This window comes from Carcharhinus amblyrhynchos, chromosome 5 (genome assembly GCF_965287045.1).
Source record: "Carcharhinus amblyrhynchos chromosome 5, sCarAmb.v2.hapA, whole genome shotgun sequence".
In the NCBI taxonomy this organism is placed as follows: Eukaryota; Metazoa; Chordata; class Chondrichthyes; order Carcharhiniformes; family Carcharhinidae; genus Carcharhinus; species Carcharhinus amblyrhynchos.
In genome coordinates this window covers 56,850,457-56,871,382 of record NC_137328.1, presented here as the reverse complement: position 1 = coordinate 56,871,382, position 20,926 = coordinate 56,850,457, and the positions used below count along the sequence as shown (strand labels likewise).

General features: G+C 41.1%; 2 protein-coding genes across 5 annotated transcripts in view; one reads left to right on the top strand and one right to left on the bottom strand.

The window, feature by feature from the left end:
* The window catches only part of LOC145343053 (kinesin-like protein KIF27), a 66,167-nt gene extending 65,582 nt beyond the window's left edge, over positions 1-585 (bottom strand). The window contains exon 1 of one of the 2 annotated variants that reach the window (XM_080188846.1): positions 453-585. The gene's annotated coding sequence lies outside the window, so the exon portion shown is untranslated. The remainder of the gene's footprint in view (positions 1-452) is intronic. The other variant, XM_080188845.1, reaches the window with a different exon arrangement.
* A 125-nt stretch (positions 586-710) lies between these two features.
* On the top strand, positions 711-19,622 carry qng1 (Q-nucleotide N-glycosylase 1). 3 transcript variants are annotated; one of them, XM_080188842.1, is made up of 6 exons: positions 711-897; positions 1,373-1,450; positions 4,825-5,182; positions 7,507-7,766; positions 12,884-13,079; positions 16,299-19,622. In XM_080188842.1, exons 3-6 carry the CDS (start codon positions 4,846-4,848, stop codon positions 16,526-16,528), a joined length of 1,023 nt encoding a protein of 340 aa, XP_080044968.1. In that variant the 5' UTR covers positions 711-897; positions 1,373-1,450; positions 4,825-4,845; the 3' UTR covers positions 16,529-19,622. The 3 variants fall into 3 exon arrangements, with proteins under 3 accessions (XP_080044968.1, XP_080044969.1, XP_080044970.1); XM_080188843.1 differs by lacking the exon at positions 1,373-1,450; XM_080188844.1 differs by lacking the exons at positions 711-897; positions 1,373-1,450 and adding an exon at positions 1,720-1,922.
* The last annotated feature ends 1,304 nt before the right edge of the window (positions 19,623-20,926 follow it).

The following is a 20,926-nucleotide window of genomic DNA, read 5'->3' as shown; positions in this document are numbered from 1 at the left end:
AACCCTTTGAAGTAATTTCTCATCTCCATCCTAAATGATCCACTTCCTTTGCTGAAAGTGTGCCCCCAACCTCCCTGTAATATCTTCCCCAGCCAAGGATCCCAATCATGGAATCCCTGCAATGCAGCAGGAGGCCATTCGGCCCACTGAATCTGCATCAATTCTCCCAAAGAGCATCTTTATCCAGGCCTAGCCTCTGCACTATCCCTGTAACGCCATTTACCATGGCCAATCCACCTAACCTACGCATCTCTGGTGACTAAAGGTCAACAATCCTGTCGCGCCTCTTCAAAATCTTGAACGTTTCAGTGAGGTCACATCTCGTTCTTTGCCATTCCAGAGAACATAAACCCAATGAATTCAGTTTCCCATCATGGGACAACCCTCTCATCCCAGACACCAATCTAGTGAACGTGTGCTGTAACTGCCTCCAATACAAGTATGCTCCGTACCTCCTACCTTTCTTATACCTGCCTCCCTCTTGGTTCCTTTTATCTAAGGCGATGTCTACATATTTAATGCAGATGGGGGGTCCGTTCGGTTGCCAAGTCGGCAACTCGCAGTTACTCTATGTTTATAACTGTGTCCTAGCAACATCATTTCCGGCTGGTCTGGACCTCACAAAGATGGAGGCACCGGTGGGACAGGGAGAGATCGGGATGGACCGTTGCGCATGCGCATACCGCGGCGGATTGTGGGACTGCTGTTTTTCGGCATGCGCGTAAGTTTCCTTCGCTCTATCGCTTTGGATTGGTGCCAAATGCGCGTTTTTTCGTCTGCTAACGCCAACGTAGCGAATCCTTTTGTCGTGTCGGGTTGGTGACCCAAGTGTTTGGCGGTTGTAAAGGAGACAGAGGCCTGTTAAATCCAGCGACTTTCGGTCTGAGCCATCCATAAGTAAGTTGGCTGGCTGGCAGCTTTAGTTTAGCCTGTGGGCGAAGCTGGACTCCCCTTATAGGAAGAGGAGAGAGGCTGTAGTGTGGTGTGTACTGGGATTGGATTTGTACCTGAGCACAAAGGGGCCATGTGATTTGATTAATTGTTGTCGCATGTATTGAGATGCAGTGAAAAATATTGTTTCTTGTGATATACAAAGCATATCATTCATAGAATACATAGTGGAGGAGAGGGTGCAAAATATAGTGTTGCAGTTAGTGTGGAGCAATTAGGCAAATAACTAGCGAGTAAGAAGCCCATAGGAACCCTCACAACATTTAGGAAACACTTAAATGGACGCTTGAAATACCATAGCATACAGGGCCTTGAATTTAGTGCTGGCAAATGAGATTAGAATTGATAGATGCTTGATGGCTAATGCAGAGAGCTAAGGGTTTCTTTTTGTGATGGAAGACTCTGGCTTGTGTGCTTCCAGATCCTAGTTTCATTCTTGGTATCTTGCTGCTGTCGGAGAGTTTGAGGTTCTATCACTTCTTGAACTTTGATTTTCCATGTAAGTTAATACTTGTTTAAAGGGTAACGTGCTTTAAGAATTATGTTTCACTAATTTTAAATTGTGCCTTTTGTTATTTCATAGTTTTACCATCAGTTTAAATAAACTGAAGTCACACTTCTATCTACGACAACTCTCAAACAATCTTGATTTGAACCTTAATACTTATGATGAATTTATTGACTTTTCAGTCAAATCTTGTGCTTTGTAGGCTACATGTCTCTTCAACTAGCATGCCAAGACACTTTTTTGAATGTCATTATGGTAATTCTGTAGAAGGGTCAATGGACTTGAAACATTAACTGTGCTTCTCTGTCCACAGATGCAGCCAGACCCTGCTGAGTTCATCCAGCATTTACTGTTTGTATTATTATTAAGATAATTAATTTGCGTAAGCTCCAGAATGCCCCCTGTTAATAATAATGGCCTAGTAGGCACGCACAGCACTTTTTCTAGCATGGAAACCTTTTGAGTGAGTTTGTATAATATATTTTAGTTTCCTAAGTCAATCCTATGCTTAATGTGTACTTAAGTGGAATGGGGGAATACTTAATGACTAATGTCGTCAAAGGCCTTTCCTTCTCCTTTTAAATCAGTGAAATAATGTAAAAGTTTTAACAATTTCCAAAACACAATTGCAGTACCATTCAATGTAATAGATTCTCATTTTAAAGAATTTCATTTGGAGCAATTTGCTATATTGATATCATTTACAGCAAAATTATCACCATCACTGCCTACGCTGCATTTTGGCAGGCTTAAATTGGAAATTAGGCAGTCCTTACAAAGGCAGAGTTCCCAAGAGTGTTAGCACTCCTCAAACAGAAGTGACCTTTGTTGGCTTGTGCACGTTGGCAGGATGAAAGATGGTTGCATACCCAAGGTTTTTTGTATGGTCGTGTAGCTGAAGCAAGAAACCTGTAGGATGCCCAAAGCTCCACTTCAAGGCTGATTGCAAGTGTGACAGTAGGCCCCAGACATCAATTACCACACCTGAGATAATAGCTGATCACATGAAAATGGCCACCACCACTAATGAATCAGTATTGCTCCACATTGAACACTATTTGAAGGAAGCACTGAGGGTGGAAGGGTGCAGAATGTACTCTGGGTGAGGGACTTCAACAATGGCGCAGTGACACTGTAACCAATAAAGCTGGCTGAGTTCTATAGAACATAGCTGCTAGTTTGGGCCTGTGTAAATGATGAGAGAAAAAGCTACTTGACCTCATCCTCGCCATTCTACCTTTCACAGTTGCATCTGTCCATGACAGTATTAGTATGAGTGATCACTGCACAGTTCTTGTGGAGATGAAGTTCCATCTTCACATTGAGGGTACCCTCCATTGTGTAATGTGACACTATTGCCCTGCTAAATGAAATAGATATTGAGTTGCTAGATCTGGTCAATCTGGGCATCTGTGAGGTGTTGTGTGCAATCAGCAGCAGCAGATTGAACTCAACCACAATATGTAACCTCAGTTTATCCCCCACTCTACCATTACCATCAAGTCAGAGGTTCGACCCTAGTTCAATGAAAAGCGCAGGAGGGCATCACAGTATCAGCAGCTGACATATCCAAAAAATGAGGTCCCAGCCAGGTAAAGCTCCAACTCGGGACTACTTGCATTCCGAACTGTGGAAGCAGCGAGTGATAGAGCTAAGTGATGCCACAGATCGGATCTAAGGTCCACAATCCTACCACATCCATAAATGGTAGTGGACAATTAAACAACTCACTGGAGGAAGAAGCTCCACAAGCATTCCCATTCTCTATGATGGGAATCAGTGGGAAAACTCTCCTCTAATTGGAGTCATATTTAGCACGAAGGAAGATGGTTGTGGTTGTTGGAGATCAATCATCTCCATTCCAGCACATACTGCAGGCATTCTGTGTGCTAATCCTCAGCACAACATTCAGCTGCTTCGTCAGCTCTTTCCATCATAATGTCAGAAGTGGGGATGTTCACTGATAATTGCACAATTCATGACTCTCAGATATTGAAGCAGTCCTTGTCCTAATGCAGCAAGATCTGGATGATATCTTCTGGCAACTAACATTGAAGCTGCACAAGTACCAACAATGACCATCTCTAACATGTGAAAATCCAACAATCTCTCCTTGACACTCAATGGTATTAACATAGTTGAATCCCCCACTATCGATATCCTGGGAGGTTACCATTGACCATAAACTGAACTGAACCATTCACATGCATTCTGTGGCTATTAGAGCAGTTTGGCTAAGGCTGGGAATTCTGCAGATAAAAATTCACACCCTGACTCCCCAAAACCTGTCCATCATCTACACGGCACAAGTAAAGAGTTGATGGCATGCTCTCCACTTGCCTGAATAAGTGCAGATTCATTAACACTCAAAAAAAATTTATACCATCTCGGCCAAAACAGCCCACTGGATTGGCACTCCAACCACAAACATTCACTCACTCCACCATCAGAGTACAATGGCAGTAGTGTGTATTATCTACAAAATGCCCAACAAGAACTCATCAAGATTCTCTAAACCACGTCTTTCAAACCTGCAATTTCTGTCACCTACAAAGAACAAGGCAATTGACACATGGGGACATCCACACCTGCAAGTTACCCTTCAAACCACACAACATCATGACATGGGACTAAATTACTGTTCCTTCAATGTTGCTAGGCCAAGATCCTGGATCTCCTTAAACTCACTGTGCATGTACTAATAGTACTTGGGTGAACCTACTCTGATGGACTACAGATGTTTCAAAAAGGCAGTTCACCAGCGCTTTCTCTAGGGCAACTAAGGATAGGCAATAAAAATGCTGGCTTAGCTACTGAAGCCCGATTCCTGTGACAAAATTTTAAAATAATCATGTTACAAGTGTGTTAGCCCTAGATCACACTGGTTCCAGGAATGCCCACATTCTACAATTGCAATACATCACCTGCCCTGCCATCTTTATTATGTCAATATTTTATGATTTTATAATTAATATATACTACTAATCCAAGAACTTTACTATTTCCAATAAACCTTACTAATAATGAAACATTACAATTACTAATAAATTACGAGTTTTGAAAGATTGGTTGGTGAGTTTTACTCTCAATCATTTACCTGTTTCCCTCTTTGCTTATTGAATAGAATTCCCTCACGAACCAAATTCCAAAATTCACACTGTGATTAGCTGCACTCAGTAATGAGCTGCTTACTTAATATGATAAAACTCAATTTAAATGTCAAAATATTACTTAGAAATAAATTGCTGCACCATCTATTTAAGTGTGTAGGTATGATCTATAAGGAATCCTCAATCTGCTGCCGTATTTATTTTGGGATACAGTAAAGATATTTTCAATTTATTCTTTTAACCCCCCCCCTCAAGATTTAATAGAAGGAAAAAAATATGGATGCACCATTGCTGCCGAAGGAAGCTGGCAAATTTATATCTGAGAACAGCAAAGATGTCTCTATTTTAAAAGAAGGAGTTCAAAAGGTTGCTGAAATGTTGTTTGAAAAAAGAAATTCAAAGGAACTTGATGCAACAGGATGGAAATTGCTCCATGACTTGAACCCCCAAACAATGAATGAAGCCTCTATCAACTGGGTATTTGTTACAGATACCCTCAACTTTTCCTTTTGGTCTGAAAATGAAGATCACAAGTGTTTGGTGAAGTACAAAGGCAAACTGCATAGTGGCTTTTGGTCACTTTGTGCTGCTATTAACAGAGCACTGGATGAAGGTTAGTTCCCAGTTGGATTTTATTCTTTTATCTTTGTGGCAGGTCTTAAATTCCATTTGTGCTAAGTTCGGAGACCATTATTTTTCAGATGTGATGTTAAAGAAATTGACCCGAGTCAAGTTGGAGAAATTAAATATGTACAAGCAGTTAGTAGTTCATTTTCCTGTAAAGAAATGAATGTGCATAGATCTTTGGGCGGAATGGTGGCACGGTGGTTAGCTCTGCTGCCTCACAGTGCCAGGACTTGGGTTCAGTTACAGCCTCAGCTGACTGTGTGGAGTTTGCACTTTCTTCTTGTGTCTGTGTGGGTTTCTTTCAGGTGCTCTGGCTTCCTCCCGCAATCCAAAAGTGTGTGGGTTAGGATGATTGGCCATGGTAAATTGCCCCATAGTGTCAGGGGGAATAGCAGGATAAATACGTGGGGTAAAGGAGAAAGGGCCTGGTTGAGATTATGGTCAATGTAGATTTGATGGGCTGAATGGCCGCCTTCTTCACTATATGATTCTATGATTTTTCACAATGTGAGTGCATCTCAAAACTCTTCACAGTCATTAAAATACGAATGAAGGGTAAGCACATTGCATTGCAGAAGTCAGAACAGCTAATTTGTACACAGCAACATTCCATAAACAATGTGATGGTGACTTGATTATCTTTAACAGGAATAAGAAATTGAACTTCTTTTTCCACTCAAATATGATTACTTTTGTATTAATTCAAGGGATGTGGACATTGCTCATCCCTAATTATCCTCGAGAAGGTGATGGTGAGCTGCCTTCTTGAACTGCTAGAGACCATGTGGTGTTGGTATGTCCACAGCTGTTAGAGAAAGAGTTGCAGGAATTTGACCCAGTGTGGCAATATATTCCCAAGTCAAGTGTGTGGTTTGAAGGGAAACTTGTAGTGGTGTTCCCATGCATCTGTTGCCCTTGTCCTTCCAGATAGAGGCCGTGAGTTGGAAGGTGCTATCTAAACAGCCTTGTTGAGTTCCTTTAATGCCTATTATCAACAGTATCCACTGCTTGCACTGTGTATTGGTGGTGGAGGGAGTGAATTTTTGTGGATGAAGTGTGAGTCTGTGTGTGTTTTTGATAAGCGAGGGGATTAAGGGTTATGGGGAGAGGGCGGGAATGTGGAACTGAGCCACGACAGATCAGCCATGATCTTCTTGAATGGCGGGGCAGGCTCGAAGGGCTAGATGACCTACTCCTGCTCCTATTTCTTATGTTCTTATGTTGTCCTAGATGGTGTTGAGCTTCTTGACTGTATTCGTCCAGACAATTGGAAATAATTCTATCACACTCCTGATTTGTGCCTTGTAGATGATAGACAGGCTTTGGGGAGTCAAGATATGAGTTACTTACGCAGGATTCCTAGCCTTTGACCTGCTCTTGTAGCCACAGTATTTATATGACTGGTCCAGTTCAGTTTCTGGTCAACCCCAGGATGTTGATAGTTGAGAATTCAGCAATGATATTGTCATTGAATGTGAAGGGGAGATCGTTAGACTCTCTATAATGAGGTCAGGAGCTGAGTGGTCCTAGTGGAACCCAAACTTAGTGTCACTGAGCACGTTATTGCTAAGTAATTGCCACTTGATTGCACCTTATCTAAAATGTGTTTTCACGAGTACCAGCATCTCTGATTCCTGATCCAAATGTTGTCTTCATGTATGGGCAGAGTTGTTGAGTGTCTGTGGTCTGTTTTATCCAGGGGTGGGAATGGGGACACCTAAAGAAAATAGAGAAAACGTCTTTGTTAAACCTAAGTTTTTACTTGTGACCACACAGACATATTTTCCACCATAACACTGGCTGATTTTCACTGCCTCCAGTCATAGAGGGAGACCATTTGGTTCATCAGGCTTGTGCTAGTTCCACTCCCTGCCCTTTCCCTGTAACCCTGCACCTTTTTCCCTTCAAATGCCTATCTGATTTATTTTTTGAAAGCCTTGTCTGAACCTGTCTCCACCACCAAGGACAAACATGTAGATCAGAATAGCAAACTGGCAATAGATCAGAGGTAGTAATATCAGAAGAGAAAAAACACTGCAGGTGATACATTGGTGAGAATGGAGCAGCGCAACTCTGCTGTATGACAGTGGAGGAGGGTGATGTAGTCCACAATGTTAGAGACTACAGACGCATTAAGAAGGATGAGGAGAGATCACTTATCTTTAACACGTTGAATGTCATGTGTGACTTTGATAATTGTACAAAACAATGCAGTTCCCTGTTGATCTGCCTTGTTCAGATCTCAAGTTTTCCTACTAGGAGGAGTGATTATGTTAATATTGCTGATATTCTTTCTTTCTTCCTGTTAAGGTATTCCCATTACCACTGCATCATATTTTGCTAATATAACCTTGGATCAGCTGAAATATGTGCTACGTTCTGACACAGATGTTCCAATGCCTCTGATTGAAGAACGTCTCAGAGTACTTAAAGAGGCTGGAAACATATTGCTAGAGAAGTTTGATGGTTCGTTCCTTAATTGCATCAAAAAAAGTGAAAATAGTGCTCAGAAACTGCTACAGCTTGTCGTGGAAAATTTTCCTTCATATAGGGATGAAACTACATTTCAGGTAACTCTGCTGTGGTCAAGACCCTTTTTTGATCGATATGAGTTGGAGATGCACTTATTTTTTTTCTGGTTACTATATAGTTTTGGCATTATAAGTATATGAGAACATTTGCTATGTTTGGAATTGTGAAATTTTAAATGTAGGAAACTTTCCACTATGCTTCCATAAATTATTTCCTGCAGTTCTGTTCTTTATTGCTGAGCACAAGGAATTAAAAATAAATCTCTCAGCAGTTTGCGGGAAGACCAATTCCATTTGCAGAAACCTGGTGCATGTTGGTAGTGTCCATTTGCAACACAAGTGGATTGGGCCAGAGGACAAGACATAGCAACGTTTTTTGCTGTGAAGTAACTTGATTTTCACACAATAAGTGATTTGATCCACACTGTCAGTTAGATGGGCTAGATTTGTGTTCCATTGATTGTACGCTATGGCTGAAAAAGGTGCAAATCACCTGCGAATGGTGAGATTGTAGCATGCATAAAGTAGAGCTGTAGTTAACTTGAAGATTGCCTCTTCTGATGTTCTGCAGTTATATTTGTCCTTAACAGGTAAAATGAAATAACATAAGAAATAGGAGCAGGAGTAGGCCATCTAGCCCTTCGAGCCTGCCCCGCCATTCAATAAGATCGTGGCTGATCTGTCGTGGCTCAGTTCCACAGTTCCGCCCTCTCCCCATAACCCTTAATCCCCTCTCTTATCAAAAACCCATCAACCCGCGTCTTAAAAATATTTAGCGAGGCAGCCTCCACCACTTCAACGGGCAGAGAATTCCAGAGATTCACCACCCTTTGAGTGAAGAAGTTCCTCCTCAACTCTGTTCTAAACCGCCCCCCCCTTTATCTTGAGGCTGTGCCCCCTAGTCCTATTATCCTTTGAGCGGGAAGAGTCTCTCCACCTCTATCCTATCCATCCCATTCATCATCTTATACATCTCAATGAGATCTCCCCTCATTCTTCTAAACTCCAGTGAGTACAAGCCTAGTTTATTCAGCCTCTCCTCATAGCTCAACCCCCTCAACTCCGGCATCAGCCTAGTAAACCTCCTCTGCACTCCCTCCAAGGCCAAAATATCCTTGCGTAAGTACGGCACCCAAAACTGCACACAGTACTCCAGCTGCGGCCTCACCAATGCCCTATACAGCCGCAGCAAGACCTCCCTACTTTTATATTCAATCCCCCTCGCTATGAAGGCCAGCATCCCATTCGCCTTCCTGATCACCTGCAAGCTGGGTTTTTGCGACTCATGCACAAGGACCCCAAGGTCCCTCTGCACCGTCGCCTGCTGCAGTTTTTTGCCACGTAAGTGATAATCCTTCCTACCATTATTCCTACCAAAGTGGACCACCTCACACTTGCCAACATTAAATTCCATTTGCCATTTCCTGGCCCATTCACCCAGCCTATCTAGATCTTTCTGTAGACTCTCCACACCCTCCGCACAATTTGCCTTTCCTCCAATCTTGGTGTCATCAGCAAATTTCGACACCCTACACTCAGTTCCCTCCTCCAGATCATCTATATAAATGGTAAATAGCTGAGGCCCCAGCACTGACCCCTGAGGCACTCCACTAGTCACCATCCGCCAATCCAAATAGCACCCATTGACCCCCACTCTCTGCCTCCTATTTGACAACCAATCCTCTATCCACGCTAACACCCTACCCCCAACTCCCTGTCCCCTGACCTTCTGCAATAACCTCCTGTGAGGTACCTTGTCAAACGCCTTCTGAAAATCCAGAAAGACCACATCCACCGACTCTCCTCTATCCACCACCCTAGACACATCCTCATAGAACTCCAGTAAATTTGTCAGACACGACTTAATAATGGTAGGAAGGATTATTACTTACGTGGAGAAAAACTGCAGCAGGCGACGGTGCAGAGGGACCTTGGGGTCCTTGTGCATGAGTCGCAAAAACCCAGCTTGCAGGTGCAGCAGGTGGTCAGGAAGGCGAATGGGATGCTGGCCTTCATAGCGAGGGGGATTGAATATAAAAGTAGGGAGGTCTTGCTGCGGCTGTATAGGGCATTGGTGAGGCCGCAGCTGGAGTACTGTGTGCAGTTTTGGGCGCCGTACTTACGCAAGGATATTTTGGCCTTGGAGGGAGTGCAGAGGAGGTTTACTAGGCTGATGCCGAAGTTGAGGGGGTTGAGCTATGAGGAGAGGCTGAATAAACTAGGCTTGTACTCGTTAGAGTTTAGAAGAATGAGGGGAGATCTCATTGAGATGTATAAGATGATGAATGGGATGGATGGGATAGAGGTGGAGAGACTCTTCCTGCTCAGAAAGGATAGTAGGACTAGGGGGCACAGCCTCAAGATAAAGGGGGGGGCGGTTTAGAACGGAGTTGAGGAGGAACTTCTTCACTCAAAGGGTGGTGAATCTCTGGAATTCTCTGCCTGTTGAAGTGGTGGAGGCTACCTCGCTAAATATTTTTGAGATGCGGGTTGATGGGTTTTTGATAAGAGAGGGGATTAAGGGTTATGGGGAGAGGGCGGGAATGTGGAACTGAGCCGCGACAGATCAGCCATGATCTTATTGAATGGCGGGGCAGGCTTGAAGGGCTAGTTGGCCTACTCCTGCTCCTATTTCTTATGTTCTTATGCGTCTGCTCTATCAAGCAATTCCTCTCAAGATGCCTTGCTATTTCCTCCTTGATGATGGATTCTAACATTTTACCTACAACAGATGTTAAACTAACCGGCCTATAATTCCCTGCCTTTTGCCTGGCACCCTTCTTAAACAACAGCGTAACATTAGCCGCTTTCCAATCTTCCGGCACTTTCCCGGAATCCAGCGACATCTGGAAAATAACCACCATACTTGATATCCTAATTAGTGGTTAGTCACCTTGGGGTTTTGTTTTCCCCTTTTGGAAGTGGCAACATTTCTTTAATTCAGAATAAAGGGATCAGAGTCAAGGTTGCAGTTTTAAAGCAGAAATGTTCTTTGTAATAGCAAATGAGAACACAAGTAGTGCAAATACACAAAAGCCTCCAGATCTCACATGATGCTACTTTAATAGGAAGCTCGTAAGGATTTAAGGTCAATAGCTGTTGAATGCACAGGATGTGTGTGTGGGGGTTGGAGTTATTACTTGGAGTTACAATTACTATTGGGGTTACTATGAAACTTCTCTGAATTCACAAAATATTACTGTAATTAAAGCAGACATTGACAGAAGAACTGATATGCCCTGCAAACAATCACTGTTGAATAATCTCAATTTTTTCTCTCCCATTATCCTACTAGAAGACCATTGGTATTGGCAAAGTGATGCTTCCTGGCATAAGTAGTCAACTAGTGTTTTGTCTGTTTAACCATGTTTTGATACAAAAATTTGAATTTAACTTTGCTCCTCAGAGTGTTATGCATTTTTAAGGTCCCTTGCATTTACCTCCCTTCAAAGCTTATGCTTTCTGTACCAAAGGATCCACTCTGGGCACAACTCTGTCCCCTTGTTCTTTCCCAGTATGCAGATTTCTTCGCACTATTTGAGGTTTTGGCTGGAGAGACCAGTTTTATATAGCAGCACCACATGTAACTCAATCAGTTCTTGTAAATTAAATATTCATTTCCACTCCATGGTGACCAGACATCCTAATTTCGTAGCTCCCAAATCCCTTTCAGCTTCTTAGCTAGTTCTAGCAGCGGAATGCCAGCTGGGCATGGCAAGTGAGACCAAGGAATCTCAGGCTCTCTCTCACCTGGGATGCAGCCAATAGCTTCTCCTCTGCCGGAAGCCATCTGCTGTCAACTTGTATTTGTGACTTGTCTGCCTGGTGTCTGCAGTCCACCACTTTCTAGCCTTCTAGTCCTGAGCAGATTGTTACACAGAGCAGGAAAGTAGCTTACTGAAAGCCTTATCTAGGAACAGGTGGCGCCTGGAAATTTGCTTTGTTTGTTCTTTGACACAGAATCACAATTTTACAGCACAAGAGGCCAGTCAGCTCATCAGGCGGTGCTGGCTCTTTGGTCAGGTTAACTAGTCCCATTTTCCCCCTCTTCCCCTTTAGCCTAGCGCATTCTTTTTTTCTTCTGTTTTCTTTTTGAAAGTATTGAAAATGCTTCTATCACTCGTCCATGCATTCCAAATCATAACAAATTGCAGTGTGGGGGCGAAAAAGTCCTCTAGTTGACCTATACTGACTATGCTCAATACTGAAATTAACAGTAATAAAAATGCCCAGTTTCCAAAGTAACTTCTTGTTTAGTACTAAAAACCAATCCTTTAAAAATGCATTTTAAGTGCATTATATCTTTATTGCTGCATCATTTATTTTGCTTCCCATTCACCAAAAAACAAGCATTTGAAGATTTTCTTGCTGTGTTTAGATTTCCACATAACCAATCTGGAAGTCGGCCTGCCTAACTTCTAAGAGCATTGATTTCTGATTTTTCTAAACTAGATGACTTTTTATTCCCATTGAGCCCATAGAATGGTGTTTAATTATTGGTACCGATACCTAAAGATAAAAGCAAAGCTTTGTCGTACTAAATGTCAGATTGGTTTCAGCACAAGTGTAGCCCAATGGTTCATCAAGATGACTTTTGTAGATGTTGCATATGACCATCTAAGGGATAAGAATATTGCTTCCTTTTTACTTTTACAAATGCTTTTCTTTTATTGACGATCTTCCTCAATTTTCACTGAGGTAACAGAATATAAAACATTCCACACCAATTTTTTTCAGTTTGATTCCTTTATATTTCAGAGCTTGTTAATTAGAGACTACAGTGTCTTTGTTCAGAACTTAAAATACATGACAGTACACCTCACTCACATTCCCTCTCCTCCAAAACAACATCACATTTTATCTTTCTTACTTTTTTGTCACAACTTGATGCTGTGATTGTCTTGTCATTAGTAAACTGTCCTATGGTCATGTTAGCCTCTAGTCACAGCACAGAATTAAGAGTTTTATAGTTCAGTGTAGATGCATTTTTTCCATTGTGATGGGATAGAAAGTAGAATAGTATTATAGCATATGCTGTCACCAATTATAAAGAACAGAATTTTCAAATTTCTCCAGTTCATATATGATGGACTTGAAATATCACTATAAATATTGGACATTTAAAATCTTCACAATTATTTCTTTTTCTTATTTAGGGCAAGAAAGTTGCTTTTTACAAAAGGGCACAAATCCTTATAGCGGATATCTGGGGCCTATTGGAAGGAAAAGGGGATGGTGTCTTTCATGACATGACCAGTCTCACTATGTTTGCCGACTACAGAATCCCTCAGGCCCTTGTCTATCTTGGAGCCATGAAATACTCAGAAAAACTCATGGAAAAACTTCAACAAGGTTTGTAATCAGTTTCGTACCGACACAGCAGAGAGTTACTGTCACATATCTGTCTCTAGCTACAGTCAAAATGCATTTGGCACAGGTGATTGAAGAAGCATTTCATTGGAGGCTAGAAGCTGCTGATTGGAATAGAGGAATGCAATTCCGCAGATTTGAGCAAGAGAGAGAAGCTGTAGATTACTTGTCAGTTAAGATGTAAGAAAAAATGAAATCTTGACTGCAGTATCAATTTGATTCAGTACTAGTGGTTTATGTAAGTGCATCTTGAAAGAACTTTCCATCCCTGTGTTGTATTTATATCTTCTTTTCTCTGGAGAAGTTGAGTTAGTATGATGGTGGATTGAAGGCAGCTTGGTTTGATTTGATTTATTATTGTCGCATGTATTAGTTTACAATAAAAAATATTGTTTCCACTGACTTGTAAATATTGAACTAGGTCATTATTGCTAAGGAACAGGAAAGCAGCAGTGGCAGCATAGCTATAAAGATAACTTACTCAAGGCTGTAGGAGATCGGCACCAGAGATCCTTTAGTATTCTCCTGTCACTCATGGCAAAGGAGAGATTTAAGTTAAATGGAAGCTCTATGTATGGGGGTAGAGTTTTTTTAAAAAAAAGCTTACATCAACTTAACTGCACCAAATTCCTTAATTAACTTGGTCAGTTCTAATTTCCACACAGGTAATAAATATTTAAGCATACATATGGAAGTATGTCCTGTGCACAAGAAGCAGGACAAATCCTATCTAGCTATTGACTGTTTGATTAATCGCCTCTCAACATCAGCAAAGTGATGGAAGGTAATGACAGTGCTGTTAGGTACCATTTACTCAGCAACGATCTGCCAGGGTTGCTCAGCTCCTTGGGTCAAATATGGGCAAAGGAACTGAATTTCAGAGGGGAGACGAGAGTGGCTTCCCTTGACATAAAGGGAGACATAAATGCCATGTGTGGCATTAAGGATCCCTGGTTAAAGTGAGGTCAATGGGGTATCCAGCAGAAAACTCTCCACTGGTTCAATTGGTACCTAGACAATCATCTTAGTCCCAGGACACAGTACCAGGAATTCCTCAGCATAATGTCCACAGCCCAGCTGTTTCACTGACCTTCCCTTTATCATAAGATCAGAAGTGGGAATATTTGCAGCTGTTTGCTTCCATTTACAACTCAGCAAATACTAAGGCAGTCCAAATGCAACAAGACCAGGACAATACTCAGGCTTGGGCTGATAAATGACAAGTGACATTCATAAAACATGTGCCAAGCAATGACAATCTCTCCTTGAAATCAGTAGCATTACCGTTGCTGAAATCCCCACTATCAGTGTCCTACGGGTCACCATTGACCAGAAACCAAACTGGACTAGCCAGATAAATGCAAGAGCAAGTCAATAGACTGGAATTCTGAGGTAAGTAACTCATGACCTGATTCCACAATGCTAGTCTCAATTTCAAGGACTAGTCAGAAATGTAGTGGAAGAGTGCATCTCCGACAAAACTTGAGAAGCCTGACACCATTCAGGACAAAGCAGCTGTTTAATTGACACTTTATCAACCAACCTAAACCTTCACTCCCTCCACCACTGTTGTACAGCAGCAGCAATATGTCCTACAAGATACACTGCAGCAACTACCAAGACTCCTTCTGTATTACCTTCCAAACTTGTGACTTCCACCTGGCAGCAGAGTTTTTCAATACATGGAAACATTACCACCAGTAAGTTCCCTTCAAGCTACACACCAGCTTACTTAAAACTATATTCCCGTTCCTTCACTGTTGCTAGATCAAAATCCTGGATCACATTTCTTTGACTGTGGGTGTATCTACATCACATGGACTGCAGCAATCTGAAGAAGTAGCTTATCACCACCTTCTCTGGCGTTAAGGCCAGGCAACAAATGCTGGCCTAGCCAGTGACATCCATATCCCATGAAAGAATAAAAAGAGAAATACTGTTCAACATCACAACTGTTATGCTTCCAAAGCATTATTATTTTCCTGCTCCCTCTTCAATCACATTGATTCTAATCTTCACTGAGGATGTAATCCTGCAGAAAAAGAAATTAGATTACCAAGGCACAAATCACTGGCTGCTCTAGAAGAATAATATTTTAACTAAGCAGATGCAAGGGCCACATTCCAGTTTTGTAGGTTCAGCTCTTTTTAATGTTCTGTGAAGTGACAGCAACATGTTGGGCAGCGGTGGGAAGCCAATTTACCTTGTCAAAGGGCAGTTGGCAGTCTAGTTTTGATACAGCTTGGGACTCAAGCTATCAGAACCTCAGCTACTTTGGGAACGTGGCTATGCAGTAGATAGTTTTAATGACATGAACAAAATGCCATCTGATGGTACAAATGGCAAGGACATCCCCTTGGCAGAGGTTTGCCATTGTAAGTGCAGCTCCTGGAAACTGTTCTCCGATCATCCTCAGGGTTGCATAATTAGCTGATTAAATGGCTTCCTCTGTCTTTTCTCATATCCCTATCACTGTGCCCTCCTTTTGAATAAAGCTCTGCCCCAAGAACTTATCTCAGCCCAAACGTCATCTACTTTTGGATTGAATTCATTTCCTATATGTGGCTTCTTCAGGCTCATGAGGTAAGATTGAGCCTGGACAGTTCTGTGCTGGAGGTCCCTGCATATTAATGAAGAGGTTGCCAAAACTCCTATTGCAAAAGACTCATTACCAGCAGAGAGAAGATATTTTCATCCCATCATTCTAAGTTAAACAAATTCCAAAGGTGAAAAATCAGTTTCTACCCTTTATGCAATCACTGCCAACATTCTGCCTTTTAGTGACCAGAAGGTGTTGGGTAGACAGGACATATTAATATCATACATTAAATAAATATAGATATTATTCGATACAGTTATAGAGAATACATTGGGGCTATCATGGCTGGTTTATCGATCAACAGTGGTCTTAACAGCTGAAAATATTCTATATCTAGAAAATTATGCCCCATATAACTGCGAAATAGCAAATAACAATTGAGTTGATTAAAATATAAGACAGTTTTGCAAAAGATTGATCCATGACCTACAATTGTTCATTTCAGTTGATAACTAGAACATTCCATTTTACTATTAACTGTTCTGTTTGCTAAACACTTGTCCAAAAAAATTAAAGTGAGTTTCACAATCTGATATTTTACAGTTATGAATTTGTTACCATTTTTATTGCGGTTAAAGTTGCCTTGTTAATTCCTATCCTAGGTATCCTCTTCCAGTCAGGGAGTTGTGAGGAAGTGGAGATTCGAGGTTGCTCAATTTGGTGCGTTGAGTTAATATTGCAACACATTCTGGAACTTGAGGCACAGAAAGGATGCACAAATACACACATCAATTCTGTTTTGATTGATTACTACCTGTGGGATTATGCAAAAGATCATCGAAAGGACATGGCAGATATTCCCATCCATCGTGTTCGCTGCATCTACTACTAGTTAAATATTTTTTGTGGTTTCTATAAAGCAAAGGCACACAACTTATTTCAGGAATACGATTACGGAGCTCACTTGTACTAAATTGCAGGCCCCTATCATGGTTCACACCTCTGAAATGGCAAATTAAAATAGTAGCCTTTTACAAAATATTGTAGTGAGCAAATGCACTTAGAGATTCAAATTAATTCTATCCATTCTGAGGTCCTAATAGCAGCTCCATATTGACAAGTGCAGAATTAAGATCCAGTTATTTTCCATCAGAATGAAGCCAAAGGAAACGGATGGATGTCTTCAGTGTCTAGTAATTTTGCTTGTAGCTAAATAGAGCAACACTGGCTTCCACCTGGGGGTAGGTTACACATCCAAGGTAGCTTCCTTCTGTACCTTCAAAATGAGGGGTGCATTTGAAATCTACATAGTAAACCATTTCACAATTGCAGATAGTTATTTGAGCTCAGAAGGAGGCTATTAAGCCCAATAAAGTCCATGCTAGATCTCTGCAGAGCAATTTAATCAGTCCCTTTTCCCCCATTCTAACCCATAACCCAGCAAGTTTATTTCCTTCAGGTGTCCATCCAACTTCATCTAGAAATCAACAATCTTCTCTGCTTCCACCATCCTCGTAGGCATTAGGTTCCAGATCCTTACCACTCAGTGTTTTAAAAAAAACTTCCTCACGTTCTCACCATATCTCTTTCCCAAACCTTAATTCTGCATCCTTCCAGTCCATGTACCATCAGCTAATAGAGGTTTTCTTTGTCTGCCTTTTCCAAACTTGTTATAACTTTGTACACCTCTATCAAATCTCCCTTGCTTCAAGAACATCTCCAACATTCCCAACCTCACCTTGTAACTGAAATCCTCCTCCATTCTAGTAACATTGTACCATTTAAATTCTTTACCATTTTAAGGATTTTCTCTCCCATCCTTCCTGAAGTGTGATGGCCAGAACTGAAAGCAATACTCTAGTTATTCACTAACCCATAGTTTTATAAATGCTCAGTTACATACCCAGTCTTTTTTTGTAAATCAGCAATTAAAAATGCACTCTTAGTATGTTTTTGAATGGAAGTTGCTGCGGGGCTGGTCCTAAAACCTCATTGCTTGATTCGCAACTAGTCTTGATGGGGAGGTTGCCCCATTTGGACCTTACTTCTTTGCACTATGTGTTTAGTGGACAGACCAAAATGGAAATTGGGGAAGATGATGGATACTCTCATGATTGCTTTGAAGATAAAATTTTTCATTTTAATTTTGTACTGGAAATGTGAATTTCACATGTTAAATTTGAGCAAGCCTGTGGCAAATAATAAAATTGCTGCTGACATAATGCCTGTATGTTTCCAGTTTTTTAAAATTTCACTTACCTTGTATGGGAATTGCAAACAGCAGCTTAGTTTTATATGTTAGATCAAAAATGAGCAGACCTTTTAAATTTATTGATACAAGAATATTAAAATTTTGCATGGACTATTCCCTCTGTGACCCCTTTTATTATTCCATCGCTCCCAACTCTTCATTCCCTTCCCATAGCACCTTCCCGTGCAATCACACTACAACACCTGTCCTTTACCTCATCCCTCCCCACCATGGGCTTAAACACTTTTTAAGGTGAAGCAGCATTTTACTTGCAACTCTTTGAATCTACTATTCACTGTTTCCAATGCAGTCCCCTGAACACTGGGGAGACTAAACACAAACTGGGTGACTGCTTTGCAGAACACCTTTGCTCAGCCCACGAGCATAACCCCAACCTGCCTGTCACCTGCCATTTCAACTCAGCATTTTGTTCTCATGCCCAAATATACTTTCTTGGCATGTTGCAATGTTCCTGCGAAGCACAACATTAACTAGAAGAACACATCTTCTGTTAGGCATGTTACAGCCTTCTGAACTCAACATTGGGTTCAACAACTTTAAATTGAACTCGCCCCCCCCACCATGTGCCCCTTCCTCATCTGATATTTGATATTTGTTTCATTGGTTTTTCCTAATGAAAACACCCCTCTTCCCCCAAAGGGCCATCTGTTACTTGACCTTCGATTTTTTTTTCGCCTCTTACTGAGCACTGACCTTTGTTTTCCTATTTACACATTCTGTTATCTTTATGCCACTACAAGCATTTCTTTCGTCCTTAATAGTACCATTAACGTTCCCTTTGTCTTGTGTCCATTACAGCTTGATCTTTCCTCAGCTCTGACCTATCCCTGTCCTTGTATTCTGCCCAACCACCTCCATGCCTTCCTCCAACTGTCTGATCCATTACACTTCTACCCCTTTTCAATACTGAAGAAATTATTTGGACTCGAATCATTAACTCTGTTCCACTGTCCACACACACATGCTGTCAGACCTGCTGAGTTTATACAGCATTTTGTTTTTATTAAAATTGTGAGCCCTGCAGACATTTTATAATCCTGTTTTGCTTGCTGTTTCTGTGAATTTTTAGTATTAGATTTTGAATTTCATAAACAGCAATCAAGTGACTGAAGTTCAATTGTGCTGTTGGCAAACAGTCCAAATTCAACAGAGATAAAAATCATTACTGATGTATGTAAAAGGTCAGCATTAGTGTTTAAAGTGCCTGGTCAAAATCTACATGAATATTAGAGACATCCTATTAATTCTAGCTTCAGGATTTTAAAATCTAGGTTATTAATTGCACACATTCAAATTTCATTTTGATCCCATGGAAAAGCATGGAAGTTATGTATCGAGTTTCACCGTAACCCTGTTGCAGTCTATTGAACTGAATTGCTGTATTAGAATCATTACTAAATATTATGGTGGCACAGTGATTAACACTGCTGTCTAATAGCGCCAGGGACCTGGGTTCGTATTCCTAGCTTGGGTCACTGTCTGTGTGGAATCCACACATTCTACCTGTGTCTGTGTGGGTTTCCTCTGATGCTCTAGTTTCCTCCCACAGTCCCAAAGATTAACTGGTTAACTGCATTGGCCATGCTAAGTTCTTCCTCTGTACCCGAACAGACACTGGAGTGTGATGACTAGGGGATTTTCACAGTAACTTCATTGTAGTGTTAATGTAAGCCTACATTTTGCACAAATAAATAAACTTCAAACTTTATATCTTGGGTTTTTGCAACATGACTGATTTATAATGCTGCTGGTGAGGCAAATTGGTTTGAAATTTAGTTTGCAGGAGTTTTTACTATATCCTGTAAATCATTGTAAAGGCATAATCCTGGGTTTAAGAAATTTGTAAGGATGATGATAGAATCATGAAATCTTTGAAATTTAAATTGCAACTATTCAGTCTGATCTAAGTAATATTGATTAAAGTCTTCACTCAGAGAAAAACACATTAATTTTCTTCTGGTCTGCAAAAGTGCATTTTTGCGATGTTCAAAATCAGTTGAGAGGTCCACTGTGAGAAAACCTTGTGTACACCACTTATAGACACAAAATGAAGTGGTTCCTAAGAGGTTTAAAGTCTATAATTAATTATTCTCACTAAGTACACTGAACAACCTCTTACAATGTGTACAATGGGGGAGGGGTGACATGTTTAATATTTATTACTGTGGTATTTAAAATACTCCCCCATTTTACAACTTATTTACATGTGTACATGTATGCTGTTGCAGTATAGAAACAGGCCATTTGGTCCAACTGATCTCTGATGTTTAGTTTCACGTGATTCTCTGGTCACCCTACTTTATTTAACACTGTACCAACATATCCTTTAGTTTCTTTCTCCCTCATGTACTACCTTAATTTCCCTGCAAATGCATGTCAGCTATGGTTATGGTACCATGTTTTATATTTTTATTGTGCTTTGGGTAAATGCATTAATTTCCTATCACAAGGGTTTCCGACATTAACTTACTGCATACCCACTTATAGATCGACTAGCAGACAGTTTAATGTTTTAATTCTTCAACGTTCAAATATTGTGTAAAAACATAAGAACATAAGAAATAGGAGCAGGAGTAGGCCATCTAGCCCTTCGAGCCTGCCCCGCCATTCAATAAGATCATGGCTGATCTGTCGCGGCTCAGTTCCACCTTCCCGCCCTCTCCCCATAACCCTTAATCCCCTCTCTTATCAAAAACCCATCAACCCGCGTCTTAAAAATATTTAGCGAGGCAGCCTCCACCACTTCAACGGGCAGAGAATTCCAGAGATTCACCACCCTTTGAAGAAGTTCCTCCTCAACGCCGTTCTAAACCGCCCCCCCCCCCCCTTTATCTTGAGGCTGTGCCCCCTAGTCCTACTGTCTTTTTTGAGCGGGAAGAGTCTCTCCACCTCTATCCTATCCATCCCATTCATCATCTTATACGTCTCAATGAGATCTCCCCTCATTCTTCTAAACTCTAACGAGTACAAGCCTAGTTTATTCAGCCTCTCCTCATAGCTCAACCCCCTCAACTCCGG